Source organism: Amblyomma americanum, chromosome 4, assembly GCF_052857255.1.
Source record: "Amblyomma americanum isolate KBUSLIRL-KWMA chromosome 4, ASM5285725v1, whole genome shotgun sequence".
Lineage (NCBI taxonomy): Eukaryota > Metazoa > Arthropoda > Arachnida > Ixodida > Ixodidae > Amblyomma > Amblyomma americanum.
Window position 1 is genome coordinate 219376231 of NC_135500.1, and position 13559 is coordinate 219389789.

General features: G+C 49.3%; 1 protein-coding gene across 1 annotated transcript; it reads left to right on the plus strand.

Annotated features, from left to right (window-relative positions):
- The first annotated feature begins 431 nt into the window (after nt 1-431).
- Nucleotides 432-12397, plus strand: LOC144129387 (proton channel OtopLc-like). Its single transcript, XM_077663504.1, has 7 exons — nt 432-707; nt 4290-4576; nt 5341-5449; nt 5850-6099; nt 8037-8203; nt 8304-8442; nt 10557-12397. Exons 1-7 carry the CDS (start codon nt 690-692, stop codon nt 11483-11485), a joined length of 1899 nt encoding a protein of 632 aa, XP_077519630.1. The 5' UTR covers nt 432-689; the 3' UTR covers nt 11486-12397.
- The last annotated feature ends 1162 nt before the right edge of the window (nt 12398-13559 follow it).

Below are 13559 nucleotides of genomic sequence, written 5' to 3' on the forward strand. Positions count from 1 at the left end.
TTTGTTGTCGCTACATTAGCGGCTGCAGTGTTCTGTGTGCGGCCTTTAATGCCAGTGGCACGCTTTTCTACAGACGCGCAACTGTTTTCGTTTGTTTTTCGGTGCGCTTCAAAAATGTGTAAGAAATATTGGGGACGGAAAATAAGTCAGGGTGAACAGGAACGAAGCAGATCTCCCCCGAGAATTGTGCGCCGCTAAGCCTGGCACTGACGAGATGTTCAAGGTTGCAGTTGTTAACGCACGCCATGCATCAAGGCTTTCGGTACCTTCTTGCGTTGTCTTTCGAAACATGAGACAGCCGTGGCCAAGCACAGCGCGCGTGCGTCACAACTTCGGGCCGGTACCGTGACTTCGCGCTAGATTGACTGACAGCGATGCGACCACCTGATACGCCGCGCACAGGTGTACGCGGCAGGCAGCCAAGGTGGTGCGTGCATTGTGTCCGCGCCTGCGTGCTGCCGCATGTCCGAGATGCGCTCGGCATTTTTCTTCTTCACTTCTTTTTTCCATGGCGCCAACCTTCCAGCAGATTGGCCAAGTAATGCACCACCGGCGGTGACGCAGTGGCCCTCCTCTCCACATCCGGCGCAATCAGCAGGCGACGTACAGGTCCGCCCGACCTGTCAGTCGCAGACGTGTCCGTCGATGCTGACTGATCGGGATCCCCAGGCTACAGCAAGCGAAAAGTCATGGACTCCTTGCCTGAGGTAACCCTTGTACCGCCGTAACTCAGCCCAGCAGGGATAAATCTCATCGGTGAATTTTACACTGATGTTGAGGGCAGGACAGTTCAGCCAGGGTGCTTTCCCACCGATAGCGGGTCCTGGCTCGTGCATATCATGAAATTAGGCATATTCTTAACGGGATGCACTTAATGCTGTCAGTGACTCATGACTTCGCAGTTTTATTTGCGTGTATTTTGTTCCTTGTTTTCTTTTTTGTAATTTGGCACTCATGGGCACCTTCAGGGGCATTTTTTCTTACTTTTCTTGCCGTGTGGGCGCTGTTGGGCTGAACTCGACGCAATGAATCTATCGCACTGCCTTCGACACAGAAGTACTTGCTGTTGGGCTAGTTGGTTCATCATAATTTTGAATGGCGCAAGGGAACGAACACAGTAAGACATAGGCGCTCTTTCTGCCTCTGTGTCTTCCTGTGTTCGTTCCCTTGCGCCATTCAACTTTATGACTTCGACACGGCCCTGTAAATCCGTTCTCCAGCCGCATAAGATAATGTGGCGGTATATTATCTATTCAGATTTTATTGCTTAAATTATTGACAGCTGAGCCGAGTATCACAAACGTTAGTATGAAGCGTCTATAGACGTAGGACAAGGAGGTGACTTTGATTAAGATTTAAACGCACATGTAAACCGACCAACAGGCGGGTCATAATGTTGAACGAATTGTGTGGGCAGCCTCGACCCACAAGCCAAGCAACTTTCGGCCGCAGAGGCAGCAGCGTCGGCATACGGCCACCGAGCGCCGCCGTGACCTAATGCATGCACACTCACGGATCGCTTCGGTTGCCTCCGCTCCGAAGGAAGTGCGTTGATGTCGTAACTAAGAGGCTTGCCGCAGTGCCTAAGTGGCCATGGCGTTCGTCTGCTGAGCGCGATATCGTGGGTTCGATTCCCGGCCACGGCGACCGGATTTCGACGGGAGCACGTATTGCGCGAATTCATTTGAATAAAATGTATTATTATAATTTTTATTCAAAAACTTTCGCTTACTGAGATATTGGCACACTATAGAAAGGAACTCAGGGAATCGACAAATATACCGACAATGGATGTAATAGTAATTCGTAGCTCGGTGTTCTGGGCATGGAGATAATAGTTAGTAATACTTTAATAATTAATAATAATTGGTTTTTAGGGAAAGGAAATGGCGCAGTATCTGTCTAATATATCGTTGGACACCTGAACCGCGCCGTAAGGGAAGGGATAAAGCAGGGAGTGAAAGAAGAAAGGAAGAAAGAGGTGCCGTAGTGGAGGGCTCCGGCATAATTTCGACTACCTGGGGATCTTTAACGTGCACTGACATCGCACAGCACACGGGCGCCTTGGCGTTTTTCCTCCATAAAAGCGCAGCCGCCGCGGTCGGGTTCGAACCCGGGAACTCCGGATCAGTAGTCGAGCGCCCTAACCACTGAGCCACCGCGGCGGGAGTTAGTAATACCGCCATTCCCGCTTTGTGCTGTAGTTGTTTCGTTTCTCTTTTTGACCCATTGTACGCGGAGTTCAGCGTTCGTTTCAGCTGACTGCGCATCAATTACCACCCCCTGTCAAGTTCGAATGCTGGCTGTTTATGCGGTGATGAAACGTACGGCTAAATGTTGGCGAGCTCAGTACTGAAATTGTTATCTGCTGTCATTTGACACAAAAATACAGAGACTCCAAACTTCTGACAGCGCTCCTTCGGCCACACGTAAAGGCAGAGCTGGTGCGTAAAAAAATACAATTCACTGCTTGCCCAAAACTCTATTCGGTCCCTCGGAACTTCCGAACCTTTCTGTATGCTTGTTAATCTTTCCCTCGGAGTTGCGTCCACTTCGAAGATCATCACGAGTTCGATGTGTGTTCCAAATAAAGGGAGTGGAATTAGTATCGTCACAAGAACAAACTCGCCGTAGGATACGTTCGCTCTAACTTCTCCGCGATATCCGCTCCCGACTCCGCCTATTTCGCACACGTGCGAAGTCATTGGCGATTTTATTGAGAAAGGTTGCGTCGCTGACAGGACCGGCAGGAGGCGATGTTTAAGCGAGCTGTAGGAGAACTACCAGTTAGGGCAAATGACTTGGTTTTGATGCAGGTGGCTGCAGCATATGACTGCATGGTTCTACAGGACGGGTTAGGGAAGGAAAGGAAGTGGGAGGTCTATTTTGTCGTCTCCAGTGCGCCCACGAGTGCTGGTAATCCAGTCGAAACGTCGTGAATCAAATCCTGTTAGGTTTTTCTCATATGAATAAATATATACCAGCTGTTTCAGGAAAGACTAAGTTATTCTCAAAAAATAGGTATTTTTAGGTAAAATATGGCCTTTTCAGCATGGTATTACCAATGTTGGCGGGCACTAGAAAACTGGTGAATCCCCATAAGTAGTAAACTGGTTAACTAATCTTTAATAGGGTGATTCCATGATCGAGTGATCAAACTGCCGAAATATTTGAAATTTTGAATAACCTTGATTTTTGAGATCCGGTAGCGTTTTTTCCTATTTACTTCATGCATATATTCGATGGATTAACGTGTTGCCAGAAAAAAAAAACACTTGCTACAATTTCCTTGTAGTGAACACAAATCCTCCCCGAAACACTTTCGGCGGACACAACAAAATCTGGCAGCACAGGGCCAACTCTCACTTAGCAGACCGTAGGCAGGAAAGGGTCGGTGACGTCCCGAAAAAAGAAAAATCTGTTTACCAACTGCCGTAAAAACAGGCGCCCTGGTCCCAGCCACCCGTTTTTTACCGCCAGAACAAATTAGTCCTGCTGCACTTCTCCCATTCAGAAGCCCATACAGACACTGCGAAAGTCCTATGCAGCCTCTGAACGTTTAGAAGCGAACAATGCAGTACTTGCATTACATACCGGAGTTTACTGATAACAAAGACGCTGAGCATGACGGCCAAAGGCCATTCCAGAGTCTAAGGCATTTTGTCCAATTTACCCCACAGAATTCGCGGGCACATTTCACGAGGCGTGTTCGGCTGCGGAGAGGGCCTAGTGGGCAGTGAGTAGGACCACTGGGCTACCGCCGCTGCCGAACACGCCTCGTGTTAAATTGTACCACACCCACGCGCTGCGCATCGCAGTGCGTCTTCTGTATGCATAATCTTCCATCTGCTCCGTCCAGCGGCACTGCCCGCTCATTGTCGTCTTCTACGTAGCACAAATCCGTGCTTTCGCAATGATTCGAATGTGATAAACATACTCTGTGGTCGAAAGGGTGGATAACTGCGCTAGATGGTGCATACTTCAGGTTTGGATGCAGCGCAATCAAAATAACGGACACGGAAAGGAGCACACATAACGAGGACTGAGTAGTCAGTGCAGCTTAATCCTCGTTCTGTGTGTTCCTTTGAGCGCCCCTTTCTTTCTATTCTGCTGCATCCAAACCTGAAATACTCGGTGGATTTTTTGTTAGGCGGGTGTGGCTTCTTTTCTTCTCTCTTTTTGGTCAGTCTTTCGCTCTCTCTCTCTTCTTCGGGCGCAGCAGAAATGGCTGCGCGCTCGCCTCCCTCAAGTTTGGTTGTCTGCTTTATTTGTATATTTTGGCCGCGCAGCAGTTGGCGGCACTGCGCGACCGGAAGGTCGAGTTCGCGGAGTGCAACAACAACTCGGAGAACGAGGACCACCTCGTGTCCACAAAAGCGAGCGCCGTGGCCGACGAGCCGCTGTCCACAGTGACGCTTCCGGCCAAATGCAACGACCAGGACAAGGCGTGCTGTCCATCGGCGGGCAGCGTCCGAAGCAGCAAGTCGGCTGGGGTCACGTGGAGCCAGAGCGTGATCGAGCATGCCGTTCAGAGCACGACCAGGTACTCCAAGGAAGAGGACGTCGCCAGACCAAGGTCCGGTCCCCGACTGTCTTTCACGAGCCTTATCACTTTTGCTCTCTCTACTGTGTGGTTATCGCTAGCTGAAATTCCCCCCCCCCCCCCCCCCTTTTTTTTACTGCAGCTGGTATTGTGAATAGTCGTAATGCAAACTTATGTATTGTGATTGTTGTGAAAACTTGTGTAAAGCACAACAGCCATGCGTCGTAGGCATCTGGTCTTTGCTCTTGAAAAAAAGAAAACGCGAAACAGGACAAACACAAAAGGAAGACAACTCCACAGGCGCTTTCGCGCTTCCTCCTTAGCATGAACGATGTGCAACTCGCTGCCTGTGCTATTGCTCATATTTGTATCTCAGGAAGAATCACAACATTCAAATAAATAAGTCTCTTGAATAAGAGACTAAGTGAGTGGAGCAAATTCACTCGGTGAAATCCAGACCGATCACTTCTTTGGCTACAAAGAGAAATGTCGACTGCGTCTCACACAACAATTTTCGAGACGTTTCCCATGCAGCGCTTATAATTATTCCGTTTATGCCAGAATATGGGTAGGTTTCTGACGGGCCATTTCGGCATCTGCGTCAGCGTCAACTTTACCGCGATTTAGAGGCCATGTTCGACTAATAATGGCGAGAATTGGAGCTGAAAGCATTTTATGCTTGATCAGCTGACGACCAAGTACAATGAGCTATGCTTCAGACCACATGGTTACACCAATAATGCGAATAGGAAATTGCCCTGACCATTTTTTGTGTTCTTTTCTTCTTCCTTGTTCAGGAGATTCTTCAGCGTCGTGCTTAGCTGCATTTACGGTGTCTTCGTTTTCACCATGGGTGCTACCTTCTGCGTTGCCGACCGAGTCTTGGACGAGTTTCATGCTCCGGAGGTAAGCCGACGACTTATTCGTTTCTGTTACCGTTCAAACAGCACACGTGCGGCGCACTGATGGCGAAAAGCTTAGGCGACAAAAGCATGAGCTCCGTATGTGGTTCAAAACTGGACTTCGACACGCGCGCCTCCCCTCTGCCGCCACCTTCCACGGCAGCACTTGGACGACTGACCCTGTAATGACAGCGTATACGCAGTGCATTGTCTTGTCTTTCGTTTCTGATGACAAATCCAGCGCTGATCTTTCCGCAGTTAACATAACATCCAGTATGCGTATACCACCCTTCGGAGCCCTGAAAGGGACTGCTAAGACTATGCCCCGAAGCAGTATTTTATACGAGGGGTTCGTTCACACCTTACCGTCGAAGAGCCCATTTTTATGGCGTGTCCGGGCGCAGATCTTCAGCATCGCCATCGCGTCGGTGGGCATGGGCTGGCTGGCACTGTTCCACCTGGACATCTTGTGGTACAAGCATTCGGCCAGCCGCCAGGTGCGCTCCAAGGTGCGTCCCTCGCAAAGCGGCCTGTACGTGCACAGCGCCGCCAGCGTGTTCAGCACGTACGCCCGCAAGATCTCTCCCGCGCCGCAGATGTGGTTCCTGAGTGGACGGCACAGCGGCAGCTTCTATCTCAAGGGCGGCATGGTCGGTAGGTGCATAAAGGAGTAATCACGTTGGCGGGATAGTAAAGTGAGCAGGAAATGAAAACTGAAAATCAGCTTTGAGGAAATGAAACACTCTCATTTCCACGAACCACGCCGTGAGGGAAGGAGGAAAGTGGTAGGAAGGGGGTGCACTCCTTTGTCAAGCTAACCGAAGGCTTTTCGGGGGCACCTCCTAACATCACATGATATTGAAATACAGATATTTTGTATTTCTAATGTATTTTTAAAGAAGAAATACAGGAGATAGTGTGTGCATACGGTCGCGAAGGGACACAGCGTTTTATTGGAAAGACACTCAGAGCAGCAGAAACGCTCTGAGTGCAGCAGTGCTTGCTCGAGTTTTTTTTTTCTCTTTTCACACCACAAGTCATGTCATGCGCAGTATATGTTATGGCATACCGTTAGCTGCAAATTATATTTTGCCTCGCTCTTTTTCTTAAGAGAGGGAGCATAACACGGCTTCTAGGCTTCAGATATATGGCTCTGCGCAAACTATGCGAGGACGGTTGTGTTTCTGCGCGCAAAGTTAATAGTACGGTTGAAAAGCTAAGCGACACTGAATTAGCGAAACAGATGTATAGTGTTTCGGCACGATTCCGTCATATGGATGTGTGGAAGGTGATGCACATTTATTGAAAAAAGGTCCGCGGCAGCTGCGGCTGATGGGCCGTCGGGGCTACTGGATATATAGGCCGGTTGCCGAAACTGTTTTCTGCGCGAGCGAGGTCGCGCGCCAAGCTTCCTCTTCGTCGTCAGCGCCGCTGTCGATGCCAGCGCCACTTCGGAGTTATTGTTGGAGCCTACAGAAGATACTTTCCAAACGATGCACAAAGCAAGCTGGGACCACCAATATAAGCAAAACATTTCAGCTCCCCGCATATAAAGAAGCTTCCACGTACTTCACAAAGGAATTTTGGGCCGTATCAGTCTATAAGCTGTCCATTTTCTGTTGTCCATTTGGGGTCCGTTCGGTCCTCTGTCAGGGGTCACTCATATATATACCCGCGGCTTTCAAGCGTCTGTGGCAAGTGAGCCCAGAAGAGCAAGGTTCCGGGCTAGTTGGTAATGCATTTTAGGGGAAGAAACAGCGCAATGAAACACGGACACACGAAGAACGGACACACACGAGCGCTGACTCACAACTGAAATTTATTTTGAAGAAAAGATGCTTAAATAGGAGACATGCGAGGGTGCTTAACAGGGCTGCTGCAGCGATAACCGCCAATCAGTGTGGTCGCGTCACAACATTTCAAAAACAGCAACGAATGAAGTAAGTGATAAAAAACGGTGTAAAGGGCCGCAAAAAGGTGGTCAGGTGACAGTAACAATAACAAGACCAAAGGGGGGGGGGGGAGCATTAAAACCATGAGGGACACAGATGTGAAAATACAGGTGAAACATAAAAGTGAGCCGGCCACTGGGAGTTTGGCGACCGGACCTCACTGCATATTGCATCCAATTTCAGCCAATGATAGGGTCCGGTCGTCCACCGCCCAGTGGCCGACTCACTTGAGTGACCACTGACAGAGGACCGAATAGACTCGAAATGGGCAACGGAAAACGGACAGCTTATGGAACACGACCCCTGGGCACCATTACCTTGCTCACGGGCTGCCGCTAGACTGTTCCAAGCCACGGTCGAGGACACACGTCAATACCGCTGTGTGGCAGATTCTAAAACACTCAGCGACGTAAAACTCTTGCCAAGTTTCAAATAGAACTGACCTGCCCGTTTTGTCTTGTGTTTTTGTTTCTTTTCTCCGCATTTTTTTTGCGCTTAAGAACATTCTCGCCCGAAGTGTATAACAAAGGACCGCGCATACCCTTCAGGGAGCCGAACGCACTTACATAATAGACGCGCTTCGCAGAGCCGTTGCCATGTCACACAACTTACTCTCTGGCCTGTTCTCTTCTTTGCTAGTGTTTTGTTTCTGCCACCTGGTGAATGAAGGCCTTTTGCTACAGCGAAGCATTCAAGCTCTGCTTTGGCGCGGCTGCAACACCAAGGACGTCCTCAACATAGTATTCCACGTGCAGAGGCCAACGTACTCCTTCTACCAACTCTTCATGGCCTTCAAGTACTCGAATGTGGGTACCGCTTCGCGTATCGTATCTGTGTCTTTGTTTCAGCTGGGCGTCGACTGAGAGCATTGATTTCGGTTTTCCCGCTCCTATTTTTTTTTTCCAGATTGTGATAAACCATTCCACCGGTCTGGCTAAGTTTGGCTTTATGCACATGATTGGCACCTGCCTCTACTTTTGGTTCAGCAGCATCGTGCAAGAGTACCGCCATAATGTCCACGACGATGACGACGACGTATATTTGGGTACGTTCACGGTGGTGTCGGAAGCTACGTCTGCAATAACATGGTCGTAATACACTATTGACGCAGTGACAGAGACGCGACGTGAGAAATGGATCATAAAAAAATAGGAACTCTGTTACGAGTGATAAAGGTCATGTACAGTCGTTTTCAAAAATACGCGGCCCACGGCTCCGGCGCAAGGAGCGGCTGCGGAGCGGCTCCTATATATATATATATATATATATATATATATATATATATATATATATATATATATATATATATATATATATATATATATATATATATATATATATATATGAGAGGAGCTTTGAGATAGATACGGCGCTTTGCAGTGGCGGAGACTTGTTTCTCTGTTCTAATTGAGCTTCGCATGTATAGTTGTATTGGTTAAAATTTTTTTCATGCCGTTTTACATGCGAAAGTCTTACTTTCCCCTTTACGAGAAAAGCCCGCGGCGTCTGTATGTGCACGGATATGATACAAAAAAGAGGGGATGTTATCAGCAGTGCCTGCATTATCAGGAAGTTGGATTAGGGTGAATTATTTTGCATTGCTGTGGAATAAGGGTGGAATCTTGTGGCTTGCAGTGGTTTAAGAGTGAATTACGTAGGGTTAAGCGGGGTTTAGAGTGAATTATATTGGATTAAGTGTGTGGATTAAGTTGGATTGAAGTGGATTTTGATGGATTATCGCAATCCAAACTTAACCCACCTTACTGCAACTTAATCCTGTGTAATCCGCTTTTGATGCACAACAATCTATCGAAATTCAACTTAAATCACCCAATTGATCCAATTTAATCCACTCTTAATTCACCGTGATTCAAATTATTCCACCCTGCTGCAACTTAATCCCATAAAACCCAGTCTTAACCCACCGTAACACAACTTCATCCACCCTACTGCAACTTAATTCAATGTAATCTACTCTTAATCCACGCGGTTCATTAGAATCCACCCGCACTCCAACTTAATCTTGCTCAATCCACTCATAATCCACTTCAATTCGTCAGAAATTACCCATAATCCACCGTAATCTAATCCTTCCTAATTCACTTTAGTTCACAAGAATCAATCCTTGTTCCACAGCAATGGCCATAATCCACCCTAATCCAAATGCTTTCCTGATGTAGGTACTGCCGATGACGTCACCCTCTTTGTTGTACCATCTCTGTACACATAGAGATGCCGCCGGCTTTTCTCGCAATCGGGAAGTGATGCTTTCGCCTTAAAACGGGATGAAAAAATTTGATACCGCGCTTTCGCCACAAGTATTCGTGCGAACCGCAATGGTACACAGAAACAAGGCCTCGCCATTGCAAAGCGCCGTATCGGAACGGCAAAGCGGAAGCCCCTTGCCATGTTTTTCGCGCCTCGATGCGCACACGGCGCGCGCAGACCCGCGAGCAGCAGGGCACCATGATGTCCGCTCTGAGAAACGCTGGCCATTGGGGCACCCTACCCGCGAACATCCATGGAGGCGCCGAGAGTGAGAGCGAAAGCTGACGTCGCACGGGGCACTCTCGCACCGAGCGTCCGATGTAATCAGCCCGACCGAGATGGCAGCGACGCGGGGCGGCTCCGCAGCCGCTCTGTGCACTGAAGCCGTGGGCCGTGTATTTTTGAAAGCGACTGTCCATACACTCGGGTTGATCGATATGCCTGAGGGCAACCGCTTAGAAAGCTGGGAGGTGTATGATGGCAGACTCGTACGATTGCATTGAATCAGGTTCCATCGAATTCTTCAGGAACAAATTAAAACGGCCTATCCATCAATCTTCATCCATGGACCCCTAATAGTTCACAAAGGGGGAAAGTTACATGCGAATATGTCGATATCATGAGCAGTATAGCTATATAAAAAGGTTAAGAGACAGGTTAACAGCTGACTATTCTCTCCTGCTCTCTTCATTAATGCCGAGTTTTTGACTTCAAAGCGATGTATGTTTGTTTCGATAGTGCTGAAGTTTTTGAACACCGCGACACTGGAGCAGCCCATGTAGTGAAGATCCGCGGCCGTAAATTTATTGTTGTTTTATTATGCACCAAGACCGTAAGCACCAATAAGCAAAGAAAAGGGACCGTAGCTCAGCGTAGTTTGTTTGTTTACAGCGGTGAACAACGATTCAGCGCACGCATCCCATGGCAACGGGTCAAGCGCCAGCAGAGGAGGCCCGATGTTCGACACGATCGCCATCACGCCCTACCTGCACCCGTTCACCATAGAGTACAACATCATCTTGGCCGGCGTCTGGTTCATCGTGTGGCAGCACGTGGGCACGGAGCCAAGCCACCACCTGGCGCGGCGGGAGTCGGTACCCGAGTCGCTCAGCGCCCAGCAGGACGCCAGCTACCACAGTAACCTGGTGGTCAGCGCCGACTGCCACGCCGCCAACAAGGGCCTCTTCGCTGGCATCTTCCTGCTGCTCACAGCCATCGTGTCGCTCGTCATCGGACAGGTCGCCTTCAGCGGAGCCGGATACGACGGCGTCGAGAGCGTCATCTTCCTCGTCCAGGACACCGCGCTCGTGGTGGTCGCCCTCCTGGCGGTCGTCTGGGGCTACGTCGAGATCTCCAAGCTAGACTTCAACGTTCACCCCATCACGCTCCTGGACGACGTGCTCCTGTACGTGCCGCTGCCTTTCTACTTCGTGTACTACATCATGTCCGTCACGGCAGACGTCTGGTACTGGAACTTCACGAGTGTCGTGAGCCACCTGCTGACGGTGGCGCAGGTAGTGCTTCAGACTTTGTTCCTTAGCGACGGACTCCGGAGGTGCAGCAACTCGAGGCGGCATCGGTTCACAAAGCCGGGCAGAGAGATGGTCACGTTTCTCATCATCTGCAACGTCACCATCTGGGTCACCAACACGTTCAACATGGAAAAGTATCACCTCAACCAGCACGTGCGGCTCTGCTTCGGAGACGACGCCTGGGTCATGGTCAAGCACGCGACGTTCCCGCTGATGCTCTTCTATCGTTTCCACGCTTCCGTGTGTCTCGCTGACATTTGGAAGTCGGCGTACGAGAGTGGAGATTGAGTGCTGGCTTCGCCGACGTCCGCGGATTCTGTTTTACGCCAAGGACATGTGCCTGCAGGGCTCACTACACCGCGCGATCTTGACAGGACATCTTAGAAATGGTTTTCACTTTTTCATATTATGTTTAGCTATCATTGTTGCGTTGCTCTTATAACTGTCATCTTTTTGTGTGTGTTTAATGCCTGAGTTATTCCATGTTCATAGCGCATTCCGCCACCGTTCCTGCTTACCGCAACTGCGCATGCGCAGATGGTGCCGACGTGGCAGGTGTACCTGCAGCTGGTGGGCATGTGGCGCTATCAGGCGCCCTAAAGGCGATCAGGGCATGTGCATGCGTTTCAGCTTTTTCTTTGTCCTTGCTTTGTAATTTCTGTACATAGATTTTTTGTTTGCTTGAAGGGACATCGAGGACAACGCTATCCATTTTTTTTTGTTAGTAAAATCCGATAGGCCGGCATTTTGTGGCTTTGTTGCCGCTTGCCCGGCAGCGCAAGCTGCATTTATTGCTAAGAGATTTGGATTCGAACTTGCAAAACTTTTCCCCGCCGCTACAATTCACACTCGGGACCCTCTGATGACGAAATAGGACAAGAGTGATTGATGTAAAGCGGCTGAAACAGAAACGAGGACTCCGTGACTGCTGGCGGCGGGTGCTGTGCTCCCGCTTAGCAGCAGCTGAAATGAAAACCACTGCTGGCCGGACGTTGAATGCCTCTATCAGCCCTCATCCCTTCGTTTACGTCTGCACCAACGTTACAATGGATCCCGTTCCCGATCCCGACAAAGTAGTTCTTGCAAAGAGTTGTTAAGCGCTCAACGCAGCCAACACGTACAATGCTGACTGATACTTGTTCAGTGTAACATGTATTTACTAACAAGTGACTTAATAAAGTAAGACTAAAAATTAAAAAAATCAAACGGCACGAAAGGAAGCGGTCTCGAAGCGCTGTCCTCCACACTCAAAACTCGGCTCTCTCCACAGCGCCAACGTCAAGCTGGCGCTGTGAATCTATTATAGCCAGCTTCGATGTGGCTGTACCGGCTGCATCTGGCGGATGGGCTGCCGGGTAGTGTAGTTGGTCGGAACGGCAATCCACTTGTTCCCGGAAGTTGACGCGGGACAGGTCGAGCAGTCGGAACGTCGATGGGCAGAAGTGGGGGCGTCCTCCGGCGCTATCGTTGATCGGAAGCAGCCGCGGACAGAGCGGTAAAGGCCAGGCCAGAAGAACCGCACGCTGTCGTACGTGCGTGCTCTCATTGCTGCTTTTGCTATTCCCGCCTGATGACCTTGGAGTGCGCAGATGTGTAGGGGAGCAGTCCCTTCTTGCTTAGTGTAACGGTTAGCGTCAAGTCAAGAAATCGCAGAACGTTGTTTTCTGGGAGTTCACTGGTTATTTCGAGTCTTTTTCTAGTCCTTCTAGTCCTTAGCAAAAACAGCAATGAGAGCCGCACTGACGAAATCCTGTCATCATGAAGTTCAAGGCATTTTTGACACCCAGAACAGTCGGCTGAAAGCAGCAGGTTGCCCGACGAGATTGCTAACGAGTGTCGCAGAAGGGGTTCTGCAAGCACTTAGAGGCAGAAAATATGTCACAGCCACATCACAAGAAAGGAAGCCATACGCGGTCATTCCTTACATTCATGGCATTCCCCACAATCTCAAAAAGGTAGGCGCAAGAGCTGGCGTAAAAGTGCTCATGTCAGTACCCAACAAGTTAAGAAGCGTGTGCGCCAAAGTCAACAGCGAGCAAAGAAAAAATCAATGCAAGAAAAAACACCGGACAAAGCATGTGAATTGTGTGAAAAGCGTGGTTTATGAAATACCTCTGTGATGCGGACGCACCTACATCGGTCAAACAGAGAGCTGTTTGAATGAGCGGCTTCAAGAGCTCAAAAGATCCCTAAAGGGCGCCGTCAGCAGTGAACCAGCAAAACATTGCAGAGAACATGGATGTGCTCCGCAGCTTAGCAACACAATGATCATGACGTCATATTTTGATCAACGGACCAGGCAGGCTGAAGAAGCCTTCAACATCCGACAAAAGAGCGACGTATGCATCAGCATACCTTCGAT